Source organism: Sesamum indicum, linkage group LG9 (assembly GCF_026168435.1).
Source record: "Sesamum indicum cultivar Baizhima isolate 11 linkage group LG9, ASM2616843v1, whole genome shotgun sequence".
Lineage (NCBI taxonomy): Eukaryota > Viridiplantae > Streptophyta > Magnoliopsida > Lamiales > Pedaliaceae > Sesamum > Sesamum indicum.
Window position 1 is genome coordinate 4603404 of NC_142665.1, and position 26652 is coordinate 4630055.

Here is a 26652-nt window from a genome sequence, read left to right on the forward strand (position 1 = left end):
ATAATACAATTAAAATTACGGATATTTTACTAAATTAATATTTTCTATACTATATAAGAAGAAAAATCTATTTTCATTCACAGATAGCAATTACTTACACCGACACCAAATTTTTAGATTTATAAAACCCGTTCTTAAATATTTTCAACCATTCATATTTAAAATTGTCAGTCTATACTAAGTACCACCTACATCAAATTTTTTTTATATCTATAATATTTTTAAATTAATTTTATTTATTTATTTTAACGTAAAGTGCTGATTTATATATATTTTATTTTTAATTATAATATATTTAAAATATGAATAATTATTTATTATATACAAATAGAAATGGTAAGACATAAGATGTAGTTCCAATATAAGAGTACTTATTAGCAGTCATAATATAGTGGTGGAGCTTAATGCAATTTTAATATAATGGTGAAGCTTAATGCAATTTTAATATAATGGTGGAGCTTAATGTAATTTTAATATAATGGTGGAGCTTAATGCAATTAACGCGGCACCCAAAATAAAAGCAAATATTTGATAGCATAAAAGATATAAGAACATCCAGCGATTAACTACGAACATCGCCATGGGAGAAGAAGAGGCGACTCCTGCTCCGACGCCGGCGTGGCGCACTTACATATCGGAAGAGCTTCCCCGAAGTGTCCAAGAGTCGGCAGACTCTGCCATTCGCTCCGCTCGCTCACTCCAACAATCCTCCTCCACCCATCTCCGCTCCCTCCAGGTGAGATTCCCTCATTCCCTTTATCGTCCTTCATCAAGCAACCCTGTCTCACATGCTTCTTGCAGGAATTTTTTCCCCAACTTGGAACTCAATACAGATATTATGAGGAGGCATTCGTCAACAGAGTTAAAGGTCCCTCCCTCTCCACCGCATCTAACATGATCTATTCATTGTAGATTAGTTGTTCCTCTTGAAATTCACCTCGTATTGTTCATTTCTTCTTGCCGCTAAGTCATTTACATCCTGGAGGATCATGCTTAGAATGTCAATTCTTCTTCATATTACTATACTGTCATCTTTATTTTGCTTTCGGCTTTAATTTCTATCTATGTTTTTTATTCATTTTCTTTATTGGTAATTGGTCTATCCTTTTTCCAACACTTTTATAGATGAGTTGGTGAACGTAAGAGAAAACCCTGCTCTGGCAGGTGGAGTTGCTGTCGCTGCTTGCCTCCTTCTTATGCGTGGTACGTCTTCAACTTACTCCCATGTCTCCAACCCCAATTAAAAGTTTTGAGGCAAATAAACGAGTGTAGGAATTGATATGAATGACAGCAATACAATCTTGTGTTTAAGAAATGGCAATACAACTACCAGCGAACTTGGGCCTTGGAGACTGGATTACTTATGATTTGTTATATGATAGGCATAAGACAAACTGGAGATCAATCATGTATTATTGGATAATCCAGTACTAACAAAGGATTTTTCTCTACTCTATTCCCCACACTATGTTAAAAATGGAGATGCTTAGCCAACAGTTCAAGCCAGTTGTTTTGTGCTTTCTCATGCTGCTATATATTTTTCATGTTCCTCCATAGAAAGAGGTCAATTGTGAATTTCTACTACAATAACCAACCAATATCGGACTTTGCTTACGAGATAATATAAAAACTAGAATAGTCTACTTATGGCTGATTGTAGATAAAATTGCGATTTATTTGGCTTCAAAAGTTCATATTCGACTTTCATGCAGTCGCATGTTTATATATCACAAATAAATCTTAACTTTCGAAGTTTGTAGATAAGTAATGCAATTATAATGTTCTCCAAGTCACCAAACTTCCTTTAGCACATTTTCTTAAGATCATGTTTAATTTACTTCTATCATGAGAAGTTTTGACTAAGCTCACAGTTAAACTTGCGACGCACCTACCCGTTGTACAGGGTTGATTCCATGTTCATTCGGGTACCTTTGAGCACTACAATTTTTAATGATAAGGTCATTTGATTAGTCTAAGTCTTGTGAATGAGCCGAGTGAGGAAATCTTCTGTGACAGTTCTAACATGATAAGAGGTCCAGGCTAAATGCTATTATGCACATCATCTTCTGGGTCCTCGATTATCATACATGATATGAAGAAATATATTCTGTTTTTGCATCATCTTCTGCATCTTGATAATTATGCTTAATTTGAAGAAATACATCTTCTGTTCGGATCTGAACAATAGCGAGAGAACCTTCAAAAATATTTATTGAGTTCTGCAGGAACAATTGATTTTCAACTATTTGAGTATGTATTACATATGCCATGGGGTCCATACTCGTAATTATCAAACAACTTTTCGATCTTTTCATAAAATTCCGCTTATTGTCTTAGGACTGTCAGGCTTTTAGTCTGATCTTTATGTCCACTATTTTGGCTCATTTAAATTTGTGAATGCTCAATTTGTGCAAATTAATCGCATAAAGTGCAATCCAGTTGTCATACAGTTCTCACATATAATGCCCCTGAGTTGTTATGTGGTTGAGCAAAACACACACACAAGAAAATGGGGCCAAAGGAAACAATGGAAGGGGGATGATGCAAGATGATCCAGACATTTTGCATCATAATCTACTATCAGCAATAATTGTTGAATTTTTTTAGATTATAGATGTTCTGGCTTAGTTTTTTCAAACCAATTGATAAACTCATTTGAATGTCACTTTTGTTTACCAAGACAAAACCTCACTGTCGCATTTCTTGGTTGAATAATCTGGCTTCTTTGTTTGGAAACTATTCATGATATATTTTGGCTGTGATCTGTAGGGCCTAGAAGATTTTTGTTTCGTCAAACACTGGGTCGCCTTCAGAGTGAGGAGGTATACCAATATCACAACCATATGTTTCCATCGTATGACTGGAGACTATGGAGGAATTGGAACTAACATCCCCCTTTTTCATAAGTTTGATGCGTTCAGTGTCGTCTGTGTCTGTAGGAAGTATATTTATGCTAAGTAATGTGCTGAGCACTTTTCATCTCGGCTGTATGTAGGCACAATTTGTTAGAGCTGAAAAGAATGTCAAGGAGTTGAACCTATCTGTTGACTTAATGAAGAAAGAGAGCAAAAAACTGCTTGAAAGATCGGCTCTTGCTGAAAAAGACATGAAACGTGGCCATTCTGACCTCATGTAGAAGATTATTTGAAGCACTTTGATGAATACATTGATTATTCTTTTCTCATTCTATGGACCTGATTTTTCAAACTCATATGTAGGAATGCTGGAAAGCAGATCCAAAGCCTTGTAAGATCAGTTTATAAGACAGAAGCTGAAGCTGCTGGTATGTTCCTAACTTGGTCTTTCTAGATTTCTTCCCCTCCTCTTACTTAAATGTAAAGATTAAGTATAGTCAGAAAAAACCTTTCAAAAAGTGGTGTACAGTTAAGGTCAAGCCATGAATTTTTAATTAGCACCACCTTTCAACTGGGATAAGCTTCCTATCACCTCCTTGAGCAGTGCCACTAAGGTGATCACTGATCTGAGTATTCACCTGATGTTCAGAAGACATATATTTTGGCAGACAGCTCTGAAGTGGGAAAAATACCCTAAAACTGATGTGGTTATACATATGTACACACACACACACACAGAAATGATCAAGTTATGATGGGTTTTCTCTGAACCTGTAGCTCAACATGAAGCAATTTGGCTCCAAAAAATAAATCCATGCCCTTCCCCAAACAAGATGGGTCATGTTGAGGACTCATTTTGTGTGGAATCATTACCATCCCTTGGACCATCTATGATTCTTGTACATTCTCTAATTCCTTAGGCCAAGCAGACATGATCTTGGAGATGGATAAGCATATCAAATTTGATGGCTAAACATTTCATATAATTTAACTAGCCTCAGGTATCATCCACTTGATAATTTGTTGCCAGCTTCCACCTGACCAGAGAACATCGGATTTTCAGAAGAGGAGAATCCATATCTAAAAGTAAAAATGACGCGCAAATTTAATATGACAATGGTCTTGTTTTCGACATCCACAAGCCAAACAAGATGCAGAAGAGCCTAGTGTCATCAATACTAATGGATGAAGGCCAAAACTTTTTCCCTTTAGGTTGGGCTCAACCCACTTGTTCCAATCACGGTTGAGAGTCCTTAGATAAGATGGCAGCCTTCTGTCCAATAAAGATTTCTTTTTCAATTCATCCTTGGGCCTATGTAAACTAGAACAACCCAAAAACTATTTTTCTTTATATTTCTCCTTTTGCTTTTCTGAAGATATGACATTGAAAATCATTTTTAAAGTATGTAATAGTTTTTTGGAATAATTACAACGCCATCCCCAGAGGTTTGCTCAAACTACACTTAAGAGTCTCTATGGTTTGAAGAATTACATTTATGACACTAACAGCAGCTAAAAAAACCAATGTTCTTGATAATATGACACTTTTACACTTCATTATAAATTACGCAAACCTCCTTTGAGATTTCTAGATTGGAGTTTCTTTATGATTCAACATTACAATATAATACAAAACATGGTGTCCTTTGCTTCTGTACCCAAAACTCCACTCAATACATTCTGCCTTGTCATTTTTGTTTATACATTTCTCTTATATGCTGTGCTCAGATTTGATGGATCTGCTGCGAGAAATACCTGGTAGGGAGGCTTTGAAGCTACGAGCAGATGTAAGTCCCTTAATCCTAAAATTGTAGTTGCATGTTTCTCAATCTATGGTTTGTACTGTTACAGTCACTGTAAAACTATTGACTGTTTTTGGTAACATCTGATATTTGCACCAGGTTGCTTCTATGGCATCACATTTGCGGCAACAAAGATCAGCACTGGACAAAAGAATTCTAAAGATTTCCGAATTAGGTATTCATGTGTAACACTTTTGACCCGATTTCTCTAATAACAAGAGATACTTTCAACTTTTGGTTACTGCTGCCAGAATCTTGAGATTCACTTTTGATCTTGCTCATTCAAATGGAGCATCAGATAAATAACACATACAAAGGCCAACATGTAAAACGCAAGTGCTCCTACTCATGGACTTGTCAATTTCACTTGTCTGTGCTCAGTGAAAGTCTGAGACATTATATTGAAGCTTGATTCTGCTTTTTTTTTTTTTTTTCTAATCTTTCAATAAATCTTGATAGGTGCAGTTCCTGCAGACTTTGAAAGGATTGAAATTTCATGTAATATGATCCCAGATTTTGATGGAAAAAACAAATCATGATAGTAATGAAGAAAAGGGCTAAACACTCATCCCTGAAGCAAAATTCGAACTTTTCACGTATCGTTTTATGCTCTGACTGCTTGCATAGCTTTTACTCTTGCACCTCATGTTTGTAGTTCAGAATTTTTCTTCAAGTGCTTTGGGGTGAAAATTTGGGTTTCTCGGCTGATTAGTTTAGTTGAACTACACAAAATAAATAAAACAAATAAAGCAAAAGTAATGACTTTAATACGTGGTGCATGCAAGGTTAAATATCTATCGACCTGAATAACCCATTATACTTTTATTTAATTTGAGAAAAATGTTATTATCGATTTTCTTGTCTCAACTTGGATACCAGTTAAAATTATTCGCAAGCATTCATGTGTAGATAGTCGACTGTTTTGGTCATGTAAGAAAATGGGCTTTCTCATACAAATTGATAAGCTGAGAAGCGATAACTAAATAAACCACAGAAGAGCTCGCGTTCAACAAGTTAAACTTGTGCTGCCCTTCTGACAAAATTATCTCTTCATACTGCCAACTCAACAAATTCTCTTTGATATAATCTGCATCAGGGGTATCAAACTTGCGCCCACCTCATCGAAGCTTGAATTTTAGTCAAAGATACTAAATAAAATTACGAAACCAAGGTACTTTAGCATCATGTAAGCATAAAAGTGCATATTCAATATAACTGAAAATGTGCATGTAATTTTTGAAATATATAAATCTTGAACTTGTAAGGACACATACAGCAGCAGGAATTTTATCAATACCAGTTCACTTTTTTGAGTATAAGCAAATACAAAGCCACCCTTGGAGCTTTAATGGGTCCGCATAATTCAAAATTTTAATCTCTCATTTTCTCAGAACTGTGAATCCAACGATAACTAGCGCTCTAATTTTGAATCAAGCATGGACATTGTCGCCACTTGCCATGCATTAATATAGCAGACTAAAAATGTACATTAGCACATAAATATACCGTACGAAGGCTCAGCAGAAATGCATTCAATTCCCTGGAAAGCAGAAGAAAGCAAGCAAAAATGTCATGGAACGCAACTATCAATATGGCCTATCAAGTCTCCACAAGCCTCTCTCTGCAACTATTTCCTCATCTGCGTGAAGAGTTCAGAGGGTGGCCTTCCAACTCCTGATCCACCAGCAAAGGCAGAGAACCCACCACCACTACCCTGCTGATTGCTAAAAGCTCCAAATCCGCCACCTTTAAGTTTGTGCATAACATTATCAGCTAAACCACAGGAAGATGTATCCATCACACAACAAAATCACATAACCATGGAATAATTTTGTGAGACCAGCAGCCTCAAAGTAATAACTCTGTAAACAGAAATGTCTACTATTGATCTCTGCAACTGAAACGTCCAAATCACATGAGCCCCCAATTGCAAGAGCATTGCAACAACTAATTATTTTGCATGAATTCATATTTTCTCGAGTAGACTACACTTTCTCAAGATTAAAGATCAGATATAACTTCTGAATAACAAAACATGGTATAAACTATTAATCATATGGAGATTTACCTGAAACAGCACCGGATGTTGTTGAAGAGCCAAATCCACCTCCAGCACTAGCAGCGGCACCAAATCCACCTCCAGCACTAGCAGCGGCACCAAATCCACCTCCTGCACTAGCAGCGGCGGCAAATCCACCCCCAGCACTAGCAGCACCTGCAAATCCACCACCAGCAGTTGCTGCAGCAGCGAATCCACCCCCAACTGTTGCTGCAGCAGCAAAACCACCAGCGCCTGATGCCAGACTACCAAATCCACCACCGGAAGAAGCAGAAGCAAAACCAACTCCAAAACCACCAGCAGGAGTGCCCACAAAACCACTGCCAAAGCCACTTGCAGATGCAACACCGCTTCCTGGCAGACCAGCCCCAAGTTGCCTAGACTGTCCAAAGGTACCGAGTACTGAGCCTAGTGCTTGTTGGCCTACTCCTACATGTGCTGGCTGGCCAAATCCAGCCCCTGCTGAAACTTGACCAGGTATTCCAGAACCCCCAGAAAAGTTAGCGACATTTGGTGGCTGCAAAGGTTCTGGAGGCTGGGGTGATTGAAAGTTAAAAGACGCAGGTCGAAACAGCTCACCGCCAGAAGCAGGAGCCATATATTGAGAGGGAGCGGAAGTTGTACTTTTGTTGAGGACTGCTACACCAAATGGTTTTGACTTTGGAGCTGTTGAATCTGAGGTTGAACCAATCCCAAACCCAACAAAGTTCCCTAATGCAAATCCAGCTGTCTGATCTGTCTCAGGGGCTTCCTCCTCCATTTCCTCATGAGATGATTCTGAAACGACATTTTTTGCACTGTCACCAATCCCTTCACTTGATAGTGCAACTGGTGAAAGAGCTTCAGTCGCAGAAGGCAATTCTAACTTAATAGCTGATGTAACGGATGAACTCTTTGATGAGTCACCAAAATCAATTTTACTCCCAGATTTCGAATTAATAGACAATTCAGATGGTGCAGTTGAGGGCAAAGGTCCAAATTTCAAATCAGATGCAGTAATTGCCAACCCAGGCTGTGATGCTGAAGCCTGAATCTTGACATCCTCTTCAACTTTTGATGGAACGTGAGCAACTGAAGTCCGTGTCTGCAAGACGCCCTCTGTCTCTGAGCCATATTTCGCAATAGATGGAACAGACAATGATGTGAGAGACTCGGGATTTTTAATGCTTGAAGATGGGGATATAGATGAAAGATTATTCTCATGAGTAGACAATGACAACATAGAAGGAAAATTTACGGTTGAAGGAACTGATGTCTGAGGCTGTGGTACCTCCTTTGCAGCTACACTGGCCCCAGAACTGGAAGGAGTCACCGGGGACAGGGTTAATGAACTTGGTTTTGATACAAAAGCTGAAAGTGATGGTAAACTGTTACTTGAAACTGATTGCAACTGGGTAGAGACAGACAGGCCATCATAAGGCTGGCTTGTCTTTTCCGAATTTTTAGTGAATAAACCTTTCACTGATACATTTGAGCCAGAACTGAAAGAAGATGCAGGAGTTATCGGAATTTTGGAGTCAAATAATGTTGTATCAGATGCCATACTAGTACTCTTCGGATTCAAGGTGTTTGACTTGGTAAATCCAATTTTAAAGTGATCTAAGCTCTCAGTTGAACTAGAGGGTGGTGTCAGTGAGTGCTCAGGCATCTGCCCAGACATGGATGGTAATGGATGAAAGCTTGTATCGAACCGTTGAACAAGTTTCGACTCATTTGGAGCAAAAGAATCATTCTTTCCGGTAAAAGGTAGGCTGCTCTTAGATTTTTCATCAATAAGTTTGAATACTCCTACTTCACTACTTTGAGTTGTCCTTGTCTCCAATATGGATGGTGGTGGCAATGCTGAAATCTGTTTTGTAGATGACACTTGCATTCCACGACCTAGAAGACCAGCTGTCCTTTGGGGCAAAGATGATGATGGGCTCTGAGTCGACTCTTTTACTGGTATTTCAGCAGTGCCTGTGCAGGGTTATAAAATACTCTTATTAGTAAGTTTAGTTTAATTAAGCATGAGCTCAGCACATTATTCCAGCTAAAATTGCACTAATACCTCTGCTTTGATAATGGTTCACCCCTCCAGAGAGGTTCAAAAGTGCTGAATGAGCAACTTCTGATTTCTTCTGCAACTGAGGACTGAGATATTGTTTATCCATGTTAAACAGTGAACGATTTGCACTTCCTTTCTCAGAATCTTCTTTCAGCATCCTTTTCACAGTTGTTTTTGGAGGGTCAAAGTTAGCCCAAGTCTGCATTTAGTTGTGAAAACTAAAGCATCACATAAAAAAATTTAAACAGACGACGAACAACATTTTCCAAGGAAAGAGAAATGAAAGATTAGGACAAGCAAACAGATTTGTTAAGTAAAAGCCGAAGAAAACAGATTAAAGGAATAATACACAGGTCTAATCACCCAGTATTCTTTTCCCTCCTTTTGTCCAAAGAGGAATAAATGCTAAAACATGTCTTTCTAACCTATGCAGTGCTAGCAAAGGTACTAGCTCTCCTCATTTAAAAGATGATGTGAGAAACCAACACAATTAAACTGTCAAAAACAAATATTGAAATGGATCTGGATATTGTTATAGAATAAACAAAACTTTTTGTTTAGATTATGAGCATACCAACACGTAAGCAAGTTGCCAATATCTTTTCCTACAGCTGGACGTCTACACTTATTCGAGTTATCATTTTTGTGGATCAGTTTTACATTAAGCAGGGAAAGACATAATAGACCCAATCCATAAACTAATAACCTACACCATAAACTTTTGGTCGTCAATCTACACTACCAATCAAAACATAGCCAATTCACTCTAAGAACCATAAAATTCCACCATACTCTCACATCTCCCTTTTCAGGGCAGGTAATGAAGTGGCCATGGACATGGATTGCTGGTTAGTACCATGCTATTTTGGGGGAAAATTCACATTTTGCCAGAAAATATAATGAGAAACCTCCTGAAATCAAGCAATAGAATGCACATATGGTATCATAAACTCAATGAAGCATCAGTAGCACATAATGATGGTCAACTCATTTAGAAGCAAAAGCCCAAGACCAGCAAAGAAGAAATGTTACGCGATCCAGAGAGTCTCGGCGCCGCCTTGCAGTTTCTGGTTCATAGCTCTTGGCAGAGCTAGCTTGGTTTCTTCTAGACTGTTGTTTACTAGCAATATAGCCTGAAGCGATGAAATGTTTTTGGTCTGAAGGAGTACTGGAAGTTCTGGTCCTAGTTGGAGATGTCATAGTGTCACCAACATAAGAAAGACCAATGGATTCAAAGAGCTGCTTTTTCATATCATGCTTCCCAGAAGATTCGATACTCAAAGCAGCCATCTGCTTCGAGAGACATCCAGAAAGTTGCTCAGCAGCTGCCAATTGCGCATGCGTCGTGTTATGTAGAATATGCAAGGGCTGAATTTGCCTGCAAGGCAGATGCTTCATTTCAGTCTGTTACATAGTCACGTTGGACAACCAACAGAGAGAAAATCCTCATGTAAAGTCCGTAACAATTGTAATCCAGACAAGAATGTGATTCAGTGATAGTACAGGACATAAACGACAGCCACACAGAATTATGCAGTACCTTGAATGCCTGTGCGAATTCTGCAAAACTCTCCGGTTTCTTGGCATTCCTCCATCTTCACCGAATTTATTGAACTCCAATGAATTGAAATGCCTCTCCAGTTCAATCAACTTAGTTGTCAACTCCTAGAAGTTTTCCAGGAAAATTGAAACTGGTGTATTGAGGAGTATAATTGAGAAACAGACCTCATAGTTTAGATCAAGCATAATGCACCTGGTTTAATTCCAATATACGTCTTCGCTTCAATTCCATCTCAGAACTCAATTTTTGACGATTCCAAAGTTCCCAATATCGGCTATCTGTCGCTTGCTTGAAGATCCCTTCCATATACACTTTCCTAACCAAAACTGAAATAACATTGAAGAACTCATTAACCTTAGAAAGGATGATAACCACTTCACATGTTCAAGAACAAAAGAAAGTAAACTCATCAAGCAGAAGATACCAGAAAGTGTCAACAAGATCTTATTACCGATAAAAAATTCAACGCAGAGTTCAACATTAAAGTATTATAAATATAAAGTACACATGCATGGTGCTGCATCAATTGGGACATAGACAAATCACACAACTCATCTATATAGCTGCTTGCTGTTTCCTTCTGCAACATAACCATAAACCTTTGAAGCAAAAGTATCTTAAAATTATCTGCGACTCAACCCAAAGGAAAAGCATCTACTTTCAATAATGCCCTAGTGATGAGTCCACTAGATGCACCAACACCATCAGTGCCATGATGCCCAAACAAACATAAACGAATGATGAAACTACGCCTGATAGTAAACAAAATAAAAATTAATGATATGGAAGTTAGTTCAATAAACGTTCAAGAGTAATGATCCATGTACATCTCTATAAGCATCTTAAAGTGCAAGTAATAAGAACTTTGTTCAGAAGTATATTCCAATGATTAATATGTTGGTTAATAGATACTTACATATATATGATAAGCATACTTCAAACAATCTAGCAAAGGGTTTGCTCTCAGTACCAAGCAATACTAATCATTTTTCGTTTTCTAATATGTTTATCTTTATAATTAGTATTCCTAGTTAAACCCTTCTGCCCCACTACCTATACAGCAATATAATGGCTGGCCTTGGCAGAAAGTTGGCCATCATCTTTGCCCAATTCTTCTCCAGTCTCCTTTTCCACAATTACCAAATGCAGTGGGCGGAAAGTTCCTTAGCCTATAATTTTGCCCGGAAAACACCCCATTAACAGCTTCATAGAGAATAAATAAGAAGCATGATTCAAGAGCTTAAGCATCATATTACTCCAGTTTAAGCTGGCACTACATAATTCTTTTTGCATCACAACATTTTAATCAACTAAATTAGGAACAGACCTTGTATCGTTTTATCAAGCAGAAGTTGGACTTCCTTTGATCGTTCGTCCATTAGCCCCTACACAGTCCAAAGAAAACATACTATGAAATCAGCAAAGTCGTTGATGTGCCACACACACAGAGAAATTGAACAATAATATTGGCTGGCACCGTGAGGGTGTGAGGCTAAGAAACTCCCCGTCACAAAACATATACTGATTATGTTCTAGAACCATATTATTCAATTGCATTTGCAGTAAAAGGGCAATCTTATAGGGTTCAATGCTTTACCATGATTCTTCATCTCTTCTAAAGAAAAATTTTCAATTTGTAGCATGTTATCTGAAATCTACCAGACTACACTGATTCCTTGAGCAGTAAATAAATTAATAGAAATCATATGTTAAAAATATGAATATTCTACAATATCATACCAAACTACTCATATTTCGAAGAAAGCGTGGAGAGAATTAGTTTTAGAACTTCAAATAAACAGAAAGCTTCATCTTGGAGACATTAGTCTGTGGAGTCCAGTGGCAAAAGAACCAGGTCTTAAATTCTTCTTTTAGCGGCTTTCTCTTCAATTTCTTCCTTAGCTTTGATGTCTCCATACTATGAAACCAGTCAGCTATTTCTTATACTCATTCTTATATCGCTAACCTACTCATTTCATGATGAGAACATTCTGAACTTCTTCTCAGATTCATGCATTGTTCTCCTTGTGCATAATTAGGAGCCTTACGAATCTAAATCTAACAAACATCTCCATAGGTACCAGCAGCTTCTTGGATGTCCAATTAAGTGAATGGAGTGTTCAAACTTGTTAAGTTGAGACTATACTACAGTCTCTTTGGAGCATGACCTGAAGCAGTCAAATAATTCAGAAAGTTAAAGATTGTATGTTCTATTGGCTGTAGATAACAGGCTTGGAGCACAGCATCCTTATGACTTTCTTTGATTTATGTATATAGTCAGAATAACAGAAACGGATATGAGTCCATGAAAATGGAAATGTTGCTGCAGGAGTTCCAGTATACAATATCCATTGGATGGAGAGTGAGTCCAGCAATATCCCTTTTCTGGAAGTAATTAGAGATGTATAATAAGGCCGTAGCTCCTTGGTGCTCATAATATAAAGATGACAAATGCTTTACCATTATTAAAAGATACTATTCGAGACTAGGCCAAGTTAGCCTGAGATTGATCCAGCATTCAGGAGAATAGTGGAGAAACTGAAGTCAGTTTTCTGGCTGCATGACTTTTTGATTTGAGAGTTGTTAGGACCAGTATAAAATGTCATTCATTGCCACATTAACAGATTTCTTCATACCATGTATGGTGCACTAGCTAAATTGAAGAAAAGCCTAAACCAAGATACAATACTTAAGAAACTAAGGCTTCCTTTCAGGTTACAAATTTTCATACAAGTTTAATTTAATACTATCACATGCTTCCGCTTTCTTTCTCACCTCAAAGGGTGCCGTAGAGGATTAAAAACGAAATACAAATGACTAATTAACTAACATAGTCTTCTTAATTCAACTCTTGGATTCCACGAGATAGATCTCTATGAAGCAGTATTAGAATCTTTAAAGCGTGCTGTAGAGGATTAAAAACAAAACACAACTGCCTCATTAACCAACAGTCTTCTTGACTCGACTCTTGAATTACTTGAGATAGATCTCTATGAAAAAGCAGTATTAGAATCTTTAAGACCTGGAAAGATGGGAAAGTTATTCAGACACAGAAAAGCTATCTCAAACACGCTTCCTTGCTAAGTCTGGACCAGCTCACACTTATGAGCTAGCAAATCATTACTGTATCCAGCATAAAAGGTCAGGGTCAAACCATTAACTCGTCCAGTAGAAATAGTGAGTTTCACTACATCCAATACCACATAGAAGTATCATATCTTTTAATTCACTTTTTCTACATCTGATCTAAAAATTATTCCTAATCATCATTGTTGGTTGTTTGTTACATCTCATTTCACATAGAAGTATCACATTTTCACATGAAAGATGCTGAACAGCTGACCTCTTCCTTCCTATAAGCATCCTGTTTGTAATTCAAATTCAAAAGTGTTGAATCTGGTCCCAGATTCAACTTTACTCTTTGGTCCATGTAGATTTTATAATTTTACAAAGATCCTAGTTATAACTAGGTTACTGGAGACTCTGTCATGGAAGTAGGGTATCATAATTATAAGAGACATTTGAGCGACTGTATAAGTAGGAGCAATTCACCCCTAAACCACATAATAGATTGTGTACTTTTTAATTTGGTTTTCTTCTTGCTTTTGCACAAGTTTCGTAATTTATCTTGCAATTTCTAATAGGAAGCATCCAGCTCGCTCTACACATGAACTAAATGCAAACAAGAATGCTTCCATTTTAACATGCAAGAGCGCAAATGTTTTGCTCGCAGAAAATCTTGGTTAATTGGCAAATAGACTTCACATGAATACTCATCCTAATTTCAAGATAATCTCAATCAACATAATTTATGCAAGGGGTTTTCCCTTCTGAGATGACGAAATACAAGTATCACACATTCCCTGCGTACCTAAAAGTAGGAAAAGTCATAATTTCAACTGAGCTGATAGAATTTGGGAAAAACTGACATACCAAAAAGGGAATAGGAGTAATGAATTTGGGACAAAGAAAGTAATAAAACTTGGCACGTCTTGTATCCAATTCTTTCTAAACTTCCCTATAACCTTTCTTAAAATAAACTACAGAGCCATCATGGTCACAATTACAACAATTGCCGAACCCCTGATGCAGTAATCATGGTTGACAGGAGGCAGAGAGAACCTCCAACTATATCCCATCACAAATCACTACCAAGTTACAGAACATACAAATCAAAGAAACTATCAGGTAGCTTAAACACTGGCAGACCATATACGGAGGAAAATCCTCCAGGAACAAATTTTGAGAGCTGAACCGAGGGGGGGGATGAGATGGAAGTGTAGAATGGATGATTTTGAACATACACAATGTGAAAAAAGAAGGGGAAAAAAACAGCCAGTCTGGGAAATTATCCAAGTGAATCAATTCATTTTGAAAAACCAAAGAAAACTGAGAATCGCTTCATTAATGAGTTTGAAAACTCTAAACGATGTAAGCTGCATGGAGGAGCAAGAATACCACATGCCCAAATAAAACTCAAGCAACAAGTATTCTGTTATAAGGAACATGTAAGGAAAACAAACCCTCCATGTTCTGCATCTGTCTGAAAGAGCCCATATGCAATCCTCCAACTCTACCACCGAGTGTGTTTGAGAAGTTATGGATGCATCCCTAAAGCCACCCTTACCTTCAATACCTTCAAGAAGCTTATCTAATTTTCTGGCCATTTCTTCAACCTGAAGACACAATAGCAGAGGGAAAATACATTACTAGAGCCATCATACTGCATATCTGAAATACGTCATCTTACTCAAGCTACCATTTCCCTACAGAGTAACTGTGAATAGTAAGGCTCATAACACTGAAGAGGATTACAACAGAGCCAATTAGTCATAGAAAGCTAGAAGGGCAGGTTTTATTCCGAGCAAGAGATGATGCTAGAAACGGAAAGTGGATTAATGATTATGCATACGACAGAGTGCATCACCATTAAGGTCAAAACTAGTAATAAGTATATTACATTTCCAAATTGTTTTGACACTTTTTGAGCAGAGTATGGGAATCCTGCTGGTGAGGGAGCCGCACTCAACTCCTTTTTGAATTCAGACGGGAAAGATTTTCCAGAAGCAACACTCTCCGTCAAAGATGCTTGTGAACCAGGACTTCCTGGCAGTGAATTTCTATTGCCCTGTGCGCTGGAATCTGTCTGCCCAAAAGAAGTAAAAGAAACAGAAGGTTTAGCTTTCTCCTTTAGATCTGTAGCACGTCGTTCTACACCTCCACCAGATTGTAGTGCAGGTTTGTCTGAATTGCCAATTTCACCAGATGGGAATGACAAAAACTTCCCAGTAGAAGGTTTTGACGAATCAACTCTTGCATTTGATCTGGTTAAAGACCACCCACTTGGTGAACTTGTTGGTGGAACTTTACCTAATGGCTCCACATTCCGACCTGATATTGAATAGTTGCTCATTGATTGCTGAAAAGAATCACCGACAACTTCTGCTGTGAAGAAACCTGTACTGCGTTTGACTTCAGATATTGATTGATACTCTGGATTACTATCTTGGTTCTGCTTTGTGGAAAGGGCTTTTTCTGGCTCATCAACTTTGACTTTCACCATCTGAGAGTTTGTAAGAGGCTTCTGCCCCGTGTTTTCAGTGTAAGTTTGTTCTTGTGATCTGCCATCTAAATGAAAAGATGGCGATAATTCATTTGTGATAGTGGCCTTAGCACCTGTCTTTCCAATAGCAACTCTACTAAATTCATGAGATTCAGATGGCAAAGAGGTTGGCACTCTACTTTCCTCACCACCTGCAGAAGAAATCACGGAGAGTTGATGGTTCGTTGATGCCTGGGAATCATCCTCTTCTTCATCAGCACAAACTTCAGATGATGCTAAAGCCCCTCGAGCACTACAGAAGAGAATATATTTTTTAAATGTAGCTTCCCAAGAGAAGAGAGTGCAACCGGAACAGCTAACAAACTAAACGACAACTGGAGGGGGGGGGGGGTTTACCTGGCAAAGTGGAAAACTGAAATCTTTCCATCAATGGTTTGGCATACAATTAAACAACACGGTGAGACTTCGGTTTCTTCATCCCCCAGTGTGAATCTGACATTTTCATTCTGGGAAACCTTGTCAACAGAGAGTCCCATGATTACATTTTCTTCACCATTAACTGAGATCAAACAGTTTAATATCAGAGAATTGACCACCTCAATGACACCAGTTGGAAATGAGATGCATCTCATTACTAATTCAACCAACTGCTAAACTTCGATTCAGAGTTTATCAGTATTTTGCAGCTTCATAGGGAATAACTGAATTATTTTAGCCATACATGCTTTCGACTCTAATTTCGCATCACCCCCACCCCCCATGCCCTCTCTCTGCTCGTTACCCCTCATGTCCATTGTAAATTTTAAATGTTATACAAATTGCAGAGGAAATCTAGTGATCCTCAAATAATCTCAATAAGTTTGGCATATTATACTAACTCTGATTTTCCAAGTACTAGGGCATGAGACCTCAGCTGCATGAATAGAGGGGTATAGATAAACGGAACATACAACCAAGTGAATAACCATGCAACACACATGTAAATGAAATACTCATTCATAAAGTCCTATCTTAGTTTCAAGTTTTAGCACCTTGAGTATCGATATACAAATTCCAAGCATCATTAAGAATTTCAATCACTGCAGCTTCATTCTTCCCACTGTCCAGTGACCAACAGAACAGTCCAACATGCTGGGAGAGATTCCTATTGGCAATAAATGCCAGCCCACTGCAACAACAGAAAACCACAGCTCATAAGAAGTCACATCATCGAGTATCTGACAGAGTGAGCAGTGTGTCGGATCATTCTAATGGTGAGTGTATTTATTAGTCATGCATGTGAATAAACAAAGGTCAATTTTAAGGGCCAATATCATCTTGTTTATCTTTCTTTCCTTGGGTGGGTGAATCTTGTGCCAGACGGTAGTTCTTTAAGAAATGAAGTAAAGGTAACTTAAATATTCACCACAAACTATATATCAGAGAACTGCATTACTAGTAATGCAGTAACATGAATTGGAGGATCTATCAAGAATTCAAGATGCAATATCCTGCATCTTAGGATGCAGTAAAAACTATGCTTAAGGAAGTAACAATAGGAGAGCCACGATTTCCTGTAATGACTAACAGGACTGAATATCAACAGTCTCCAATTGTACAGTGAAGCTGTCTGTAGAGTTTTTTCATTTGTGTCTCCAGTTTCAACCTGTTACACTAAGTGGCATTTTAATAGCTTGACCAGAGAAACCTAATTAATCTTTTCTTCCTCTTTGTGTGATATCAATTAAAAATTCAATAAACTTTATCCACAAGGCAAGGATGCAACAAAGGAATAGTTCTGAGAACTAATACTTATTGATGAAAAATGAGAAAGAGATCAATCAATGACGAGGAAAATAATGTCAAACCTCAGCCAAAACCCCAAGCTCCTAGGTGAAAGCAGACAAAGCTCGTCTCAGCCAACTACCAAGTGCACTATTTTTTATCAATCAAGAGAATACTACCACACCCTTACCAGGTTATGACATAGGAGCAAGGCCATCCAGAAGAAGTTAGAAACTTAGACCTTAATTTGGGCAACTGTTTTGAATAAGATTATCTTCCCTTGGTCACCATTTGAATGCTGGACCTTGAACTGGCATGAAACTTCATATGAGGAAGTGAAAGTTTTATGTTTCTTTACTTTCTCAGGCTCAAAGAGTAGTATTTAGGAGTTATTAGGTCAGATCTACTACAATGAGAGGGTACTTACTTGGAAATATTGCCATTTTAGGAAATGGATATATATGTGGACCTCAAAAAGAAAATAGGAGCTGTTTCTTTCTAGGGGAAGAGTGTAACAACTAAATTGAGAGAGGCAAAATGAATAACAAGCACAGAGCAAAGACTCATGAAAACTGAAAGCCTGTTGGCCCCCACTAACAACGGCCGGAAACCAAATTAGCACAGGCAAGTACAATTCAATCTTCAGCTCAAAGCCAGAAGGGGCAATGATAATTGATCCAGACAAAATTAATACAAGAATAGAACTTTAAAGCCGAGTGTTTTTCTATATATGTTCTCATTTCCCAAAAATTATTCCACTGTCTTATTACTTGGCCTCATTTCACTTTTGACCCCTCTATCTAGAAAGGTGTCGACTTATCCTATATTCTAATTTTTGGCACATTGCATTCAAATTGGGCGAAAATCACAATGGTCCTAGACGATGTAGATGGAAAATTGGTGATATGGCAGCAAACTAAACCAAATGCAACAAAGCACAATTTTTTTTTTTTGGTCTTCTTTTTCACATTTGCATTTGTTTTTCTTTAGCCACTACTCCCATTTGATTATTCTTTTTGCCCTTCATCCTCTCCATCCCTGCAGAACCCCTCCACCCCCAATCATTGAGACCTCAAACCAAGCAGACAACTCCCCCCCCCCCCCCCCCCGAGAAAGAAGGGAAAAAAAAACCTGTCATACAAATTTACAGAATGCTATAAATTCATCGACTAAACCCAACACTATATGAAATTCCCAGAAACCAAGTCTTTCAAAATCCTGCCTGAAGAACCTATGACCACGAAAAACCTAAGCATTGAGGGGTTGTTGACCATTGCCAAGGTGTTGGGTTTGGCAGATTCACATATTTGGGTAGGGTCAAGCAGGGTCTAGGGAGTGCAGTTGGGTTGGATAGGACATAGGGTTGGGAGATGATGGAAGCTTGGAACAAGTTGAAGAAAAAATACAAAATGGGAAAGATGGAAAGAGAAGAAAAAAAACAACTGTAAAAAGAAAAAAAAAAATAAACAAAGGAGAAGAGTAGTTTCTGTGAGCATCTACTAGTCAACTTTGCTACCATGTATCATTTTTCTTCCAGTTACGAAAATCCCCATTTTTCAATCCAAGTCATCAACTTCCCTACTATCTTTGCAATTTCCAGTCAATCTGGATGCCATGTTCCAAAAATTGTAAGATACAAGCCAAATTGCCACCCACCAAAGTAAAGGACCAAAAGTGAAATGAGGCTGCCAGTTTAACGGGACCAGAAATGCACTTCTCCCAAGGATATAGTATATGTAAGGTGCAAAGATCATGTCACAGAGCATATTCTTGAATCTGGCATCCAGAAATTTTCATTTTTCAAGTTCCAGGATTATTTATAAGCTACCAATATGGAGAACAAGAACAGAAAAAGAGAAAACTTGCATAGTAAATACTTTCAGCTATTTCACAACAATATCCAAAAGAGCAGATGTCAGATATTATAAAGGACTGTAGTGTAAAAGAGCACAAAGAGAAATGGTTACAGAGGTTATAGAAGAATAGTTAAAAGAAGTTAATAATGTATACATACTAAAGATCTAGATAGCTGAGAAACAGATGTGGTCCATTTCTGATGGGCACAGCATCAGAAGAAAAATCCATGAAGACATTATTGAAGGATAAGACAATCGGCTTTGCAGCTGCCTGAAAGCAATAAGCAAATAAATATTTGAATGCAGTCAAAATAAGACATAAAATCTGAACCCAATAAAAGAATCATTTGTCACTAGAATCAATAATCAATTATCTATATCCACTTATTCAACTACATCCCACTCAATAAAAGGATACAGTAGGTCATGGAGAAGCCAAAGCATCTTATTCTGCAGCACTTAACAATATTACTTTTATCGTTTTTAAGACACCTATGGCATATACGTTAGAAAAGAGGACAAAGTACCAAGAGAAATTTAATTTACAAAACATATCCTCCAACAAGGACAAGGAGCTATCCATCACAAAGTAAAAGCCTACGAACAAAACTCTCATCTACTTGGCTGTATCAGTGAGCTACCAGCAACATGAACTAAATGAGCACAACTTGAACTTCAAGTCCTTGGTGAGTTACTGCCTCATGCAGTGCCTTTGTAGCAACACAAGAAGCCAACAAAAATCAAGAAAAATGAATGGTTGTATGAAGAACTGAAGATATTGTTTCTTTCTATTGTATATATTATATACTTTTTGCATGCAGAAAGGCTGTAAACCTGTAAGGTACTCCAGTACTACAGAATTCAGAGAGGGCTGTATCAGTCATGACTATTGAAAAGGAAATACACTGTTCTTTTCAAATATTTTCTGGACATTGTTTCAGACCCTTAGGACCTGTTTTGTTTTCTTGGACCAAATATGCTTCTGTCCTTACTGTCCTTTCTTCAGTCACTGCCATAGTTCTTTTTTCTATATTGCCATCATTGGCAAATATCTCAACTAATTTATTACTCTTATGGTATCAGAAGTTTCTGAACTGCTCATGCACATGCAACAGCTGTGGCCACATGTGAACAGATTACAAATAGTGCTGCCTGAACGTTACAAGGCATCATTCTTGCATTTCTATTGGAGAAAAATACATCCTAGTCTCAGTAGATAAGGACATTTTTGAAAAGCCAAGGAGATTACCCATCAAACTGGAGCAGCAAACAAATTCAGGATCCGGCTTTTTTTGCCTGGGATGCTAAATATTCAAATATTGTAGCTTTGAAATACTATGCAAGCTGAAGTAGAGAAGTTATTCGAATGTACAAGGTACCTTAGTTATTCTCAAGATTAAGACAAAAATAACCAGTGCCAAACAAGCTTGTTATCTTTGGCTGGTCACAGTAATCAGATAGCTCGTTATTGGATTGAGCTAGACCATTTTCAGGATGTCAAGTTGTTACGTAGTGAGGATGCAGCTACGAAACTACAAGTCTCACAATCAAACTGCTACTTGAGAGGGATCAAACTGACTTTTACTGCTTCCAAGTTTTCCACAACACGTTTAAGCATCATTCGGTTATCCTTGCAATGAGGAATTAGCATGATGCAACAAAAAACTATTATTCTCAACATGCAAAGCAACCCAAGTCTAGCAGGGTGGAACTTCGAAGCTGGCGATTGCAGTGTGATCGGACTGCATTTATGTTCATGACTTTTTTGCAAGGCAGCATCTCTTTACATCTCAAACTTGCCAACCAAGTAAACGTGTTTGGTATGCCATTAAATCCATGACGAGGAAAGGCCTTGTAAAAATCTTGTATCATGCAAAATTAGACAATTGGTGGGGAAAAAAGACCAGTCAACAGTTGGATAACCATGGCTAACAACATATATTCTTATACCATAAGTCAAAAATATCAAGAAATATAAAGAGTTGGAAAAAATGACAGTAATATATCTGCATCACCACAGCAAAATATATCAGAAAATGAAACTATACAAAATCAGTAAGGAGCAAGACTGAAAAGTTACTTCAGAAAATGATTAGCAGAGAAAAGCTACAGTGATGAGAAAGAATGCATACACTGACATCAGTAATCTTTCTGCCCCTGGTAGTGATGACTTGGACTATGTAATTTTCCTCCTCTCCGTCGTCATTTAATTGGAAGCATCCAACAGCTAGACAATCTGGACGGATCCATCGGATGGAATCCACTGATAATCACAGCACACAGAGTAATAATAAATAAATAGAAAACAAGGAGCTACATAAAAGAGGTACTGTCATAAGTCATAAAGGATAAAATAGTCAAGGTTTATAAAGTAAAAAGGGGGGAAATCTACTTCTTCATCATTCTTAAAGTGCAACTAATCATCAGTGTTTGCAACAGAAAGAAAACAAAATCCCTAGCTTTGTGGGGGCGGGGGCGGGGGCGAGTAAACGATTACATACCTACCCAAAAGATACCTCAAATATTATAATGCACACTCTTATGATATTGGATGCAGGAACTTTTGATCTCCAAATTTAGTCTCAAACTTTTGGTGGGGTTGCCTGGTTAATTTCCCTAAAAGATTCTACATCCAAACCAGATCTCCTTGTTCTGTTCCTAATATTTATAGGGCACAAAAATATGGATCTTTCACTTATCAAGCACTCTTTACTCCTAGCATGCACTGGCTAGAGAAAATTGCCAGCTGCTAAGACAGAACCCAACGCTATATTGCAGTGACAAAGGCTTAGGACTTATTCGGCGCAAAATCATTCTCAATACTACTCCCAAATGTTCTTTTTATCCACAGCACAATCAGATGAACCATCCAAAAGATGTCTTTACATTCTTGCTGTGTCGCTGCAGCATCACACTACCTGTCTTCCTTCCCAACAGATGGGCATCATAAATGTGCCTACAGATCATTTGACTGAATCCTCCTTTATCTCGGAAGCGATTAACTTCAGAAGCAGTAAACTTCATGAAAGCCATAAATGTTAAAATGCGATACCAAAACTTACTGATTAGCAGATATTAAACATAAACGCCCACAACTACCAGAGATTACAGTCTGACACAACAGTCTGGAACAAAAACCTAAGTCTGTTTTCATTCCTAAAAGCAGCATGAATATATTAACTGGCAAAAATCCAAATGATGTGAAACAGGAATGGATGATGACAATCTATTTCTTCGTATTTGGCGGGTGTTCATCTTTTAAGATAATGCCTTAATGCATTTTTAAACAGAAACAACTTAGTTTTAGAAGAAGTGCTAAATTCATAATCCCATATTAGGAAAAAACATTATGATCAACCAAAAAACCTACTAGTTGCTGACATAAAGATGCCTATACTTATGACTAGTTATGAATATGAAGAACCATGTTCCCGTTTCAAAACCATGAACCACAATCAACGTACCAGGTAACCACACTTCACCTGTTGGAGCAAATGGTGAAACTGTCATGTCCAGATACCTCTGGAAGAGTTAATTGCAGGACTTGCTTTTACCTTAGTTGCAAAGCATATTAGTGCAGACTGCAGAAAAAAGGGAAGACGGCCAGCTACGTCCCTACCAGGTATTGCATACACAAACAACTTATAGGAAACCCTAGCTTGCAGGCACAGCAGTGGCTCAAAAGGCTGATGTTGAAAAGGAAAGGATAAAGTGCCCCAGAAAATAATAAACAGTAACATAGATCATTATGCCAATAACAATTGTCAAGAATGTCTACCTTTGAACATAATGAAAATAGTCTCAACAACCCGTTGAACAAAGTGAAAATAGATTGAACAAGAATCAAGGGGATGCCATATGCAGGAAAATAGACGAAAGAGGAAAGAAAGACAATATACAGAGGGAGCATACCTTTTATTACTTGGTTGACATCAGAATCACCAACCACTGACTGGAATTGTAGCAAAAATCTTAATTTTTCCTCAAATTCTGATGACAAAATGCTGACGATGTTCTTTTTTGCCACAGCAACAAAATTGCCTTTAACACTCCAGTCGACTATAACAATAAATGATGTTAGTGAGCAAAAGAAACTTTACAAGGAACAAGGCACTATATCTTCTGCAAAGAGGTTATTCACCGGAAGCTAGTGGTATGTTGGTGAAAGAGAAACATTGTTTGTGCTCCAAAAAAAAAAAAGGATACTCTGCTAGCGTAAATGAATGTCCCTTTACTTTTTACTATAACCTACAACTAATATCCGCACGTGAAGTCTTAGCATAAATAATCTTCTAGACTCCAGTAAAGTCACACCATAGTTGATCTAGTATTGACACTGTCACACTGATAAATAGTAAAGACACCAAACAGATAAAGCATACCAGAATCAACGCCTTCCATCACATAGCTAGGGGGACCTTGACCAGACCCATGGTATAACTTTCCATCATCTGAAAGAATAACATAAGCTTTTGCAACTTTTCTAGCCCAGCGCATATCCTTGATGCAAATGGAATCATCTAGTGAGACCGAATAGGAAGGCTTTTGGTCCTGTTCAATGTCAATAAAACAAATTATAACTTCTCTAACAACATTCAAAATCTGCTCCGACAAGTAATTCGAAATTGAGCTTCACAAATTTTCTTTGATAAGTTATATTCCACTATATGTGCACCAAAGGAAATGATGAACATAGAAGCTGACATGTTTGTTCCAAAAGGGTATGAAAAGATAAAATAAGAAGAAAGCATAGTCCAGCTCAATTATACTTTGTAAGATAGCTAACATGCTCTCCATCTTACAAAAAAAAAAAAAAAAAAGTGAATACTCATAAGAGTAATGATGGATAATAACTGGCACTTCAACAAATTAAGCATGTATGGGTCACTTCTAACAATAATCATCCATGTGAAACAAATTGTCTAAATATTACTCACTATTTTAACATCTTATTGTCAAAAAATTTTACTAATTACCACCTCATTTCTGTACAACTGCAAATTCTGCTAACAGGAGACAAAAATGATCAACCATCACGATGCTGATCACATTACTCTAATAGCCTCAAAAGCAAACTTGACTCAATACAACTTTTCCAGTTGAGTCAAAATTACTTCCCAGATCAAGGTGCCCAGAAAGACGAAAAAGGATAAGGAAACAGTAAAGGAACGAGAGGATTGCCTGAGAATGCATTTTAAGTTGCAACCCATATGCACAACAATTAATCAATAACAAGGAAAGCTTGGAGCACAAGGAAGCCATACCTTATGGAGCAGAGCGCTAACAGCAAAGAAATGGACATGGTTGCCAATAGTGACAGCGAGCAAGGAATCGTCAGACGACAGTGCCAGTATTGAGACCTTTCCTATGGAGACATCCACGAGACTTAACTCCTGTACAGATGGGCCGGTTTGTTTCTCCTTAATTTCCTCGGCCGATGCCATCACGTCCTTTGTCCTCGCAACACAAAACCCTAAACCCAAGAAACACGAATAAATTCCTAGGGTAGAAAAAGAAAAATGAAGGGTTCTTGAGGGAAGGAACCAAAAGGAGATGGGAGGAAGTTACCCTGGGGATGAGCTACAAAGAGGAGACGAAAGCGTTCGGATACGGCCAAGGGTTGGGAGGGGAGGCATTGGGGGTCGAACTCGGAGCTGTCATCCGACTTGATAGGAACGGGCTCTCCAACTTTACAGAAGCGGTAATTTCTGGAACCGACTTCGTCTCCGTCAATCTCGTCGTCCAATTCGAAGAGGGGAGCGCCATCAGTTGTGAGGTCAAGTAGCGGAGGATTTGCCATTGATGTGTTGCAGTGAAAAGGAGGAGAGTGGCAATGTAGAGAAGCAGAGGAGAGGGAGACGGTGATTTCGGTGTGCTCTATGGGCGGGAAGATTGTGAGGGTACGCTACACCTAACATACGACAGACCTAATGAGAAGGCAATGAACCAAAACATGAAATTCAGGCAGGGACTCCACTCTCAACTCTCAACTCTCAATACATTGCATTTGCTTCCAATTATGAATTTTAAATCCCCTTATTATTGTTTTTCAAAATTTATATAAAAAAAATTAAATAATATTTTATTGTATATTGATAGGCTATTGTTTCCACTAAAGCTCATTATTATCTCTAAGTTGTCTGAAACTTCATTTTGAAGTCCAACTCAAATATTATATTGATAATACTCTTAAATTGTTATTTTTTATTTTATTTTTTTTTAAATGAGATGTGGTTTATATATTTTATATTATTTATAACATATTTTAAAATTATGAAATATTATTTATTATATATTTTAAAATTATAAAATATTATTTATTATATATAGTATAAAAAAAACAAATCAGTCCTCAACCACAAATGAAATATTATTTATTATATATATAGTATAAAAAAAACAACCCAGTCCTTGACCACAATTTAAAGTTTTCGACACTAATTTTGGAATACCTATATACCCATTAAATATAATTTAATAGGTCTTCCGAATTATTCAGATTATTTTTCAGGGTAAATTACGATTATTTTACATTATATTTGTCATAATTATGAATACTCTCATATTGTATGAAAAATTACAAATATCACCCATAAACGATAAGGTGGAAATCACCATTTTACCCCTATTGATTTTTTTTTTAATTGTAAAAAATCGTGCGAGTGGATAATGTAAATAAGCCATAGGACATATTAGTCAATTTTTTGAATATTGTGAAAAATATATAAAATTATAATTTATAATCTAAAAGGACATTTTGATCAATTTAAAATAAAAATTTAATGAAAATCTAATAAATGCTAATTGAATGACTCATTGTTAAACGGACATTAAAAGAGGGTATTCGTAATTTGACAAACAATGGCAAAAAATTTATAATTATGACAAATTTCAAGAAAAGTGGCTATATTTACCTTATTTTTTAACCGTAATTATACTATTATATTTATTAAAAAATTTTCACACGTATATTATTCGACTTTTAATTCTAAATTATTTTTTAATTCCAAAATGATCATTCAATTCACTTTTAATCACATATTGACTTTAGTTTTGAAAAATTGTATCGTGTCTATCTAATATGATTATATGCAAGCAATTACGAGCAAAAGTAAATAAAAAGGGGATGGGGGGGTTTGCAGCGT

General features: G+C 37.3%; 2 protein-coding genes across 4 annotated transcripts; one reads left to right on the forward strand and one right to left on the reverse strand.

The window, feature by feature from the left end:
• Positions 1-531: 531 nt before the first annotated feature.
• LOC105170618 (chromosome-associated kinesin) lies at positions 532-5063 on the forward strand. The gene is made up of 8 exons (XM_011091456.3): positions 532-736; positions 802-868; positions 1126-1203; positions 2770-2822; positions 2996-3132; positions 3219-3283; positions 4584-4642; positions 4757-5063. Exons 1-8 carry the CDS (start codon positions 581-583, stop codon positions 4844-4846), a joined length of 705 nt encoding a protein of 234 aa, XP_011089758.1. The 5' UTR covers positions 532-580; the 3' UTR covers positions 4847-5063.
• Positions 5064-5869: 806 nt separating this feature from the next.
• LNO1 (Nuclear pore complex protein) lies at positions 5870-25515 on the reverse strand. Of its 3 annotated transcripts, none has more exons than XM_020696644.2 (17): positions 25076-25515; positions 24772-24980; positions 23890-24058; positions 23420-23566; positions 21646-21770; positions 19666-19778; positions 16919-17055; positions 16284-16446; positions 15285-16179; positions 14848-15000; positions 11652-11709; positions 10517-10650; positions 10304-10428; positions 9796-10141; positions 8767-8962; positions 6726-8675; positions 5870-6403 (listed from the first exon to the last, which is right to left on the reverse strand). In XM_020696644.2, exons 1-17 carry the CDS (start codon positions 25305-25307, stop codon positions 6285-6287), a joined length of 5271 nt encoding a protein of 1756 aa, XP_020552303.1. In that variant the 5' UTR covers positions 25308-25515; the 3' UTR covers positions 5870-6284. The 3 variants fall into 3 exon arrangements, with proteins under 3 accessions (XP_020552303.1, XP_011089759.1, XP_088740792.1); XM_011091457.3 differs by having other exon boundaries at positions 21640-21770; XM_088884666.1 differs by lacking the exons at positions 23420-23566; positions 23890-24058; positions 24772-24980; positions 25076-25515 and having other exon boundaries at positions 19666-19774; positions 21640-21769.
• Positions 25516-26652: the final 1137 nt, after the last annotated feature.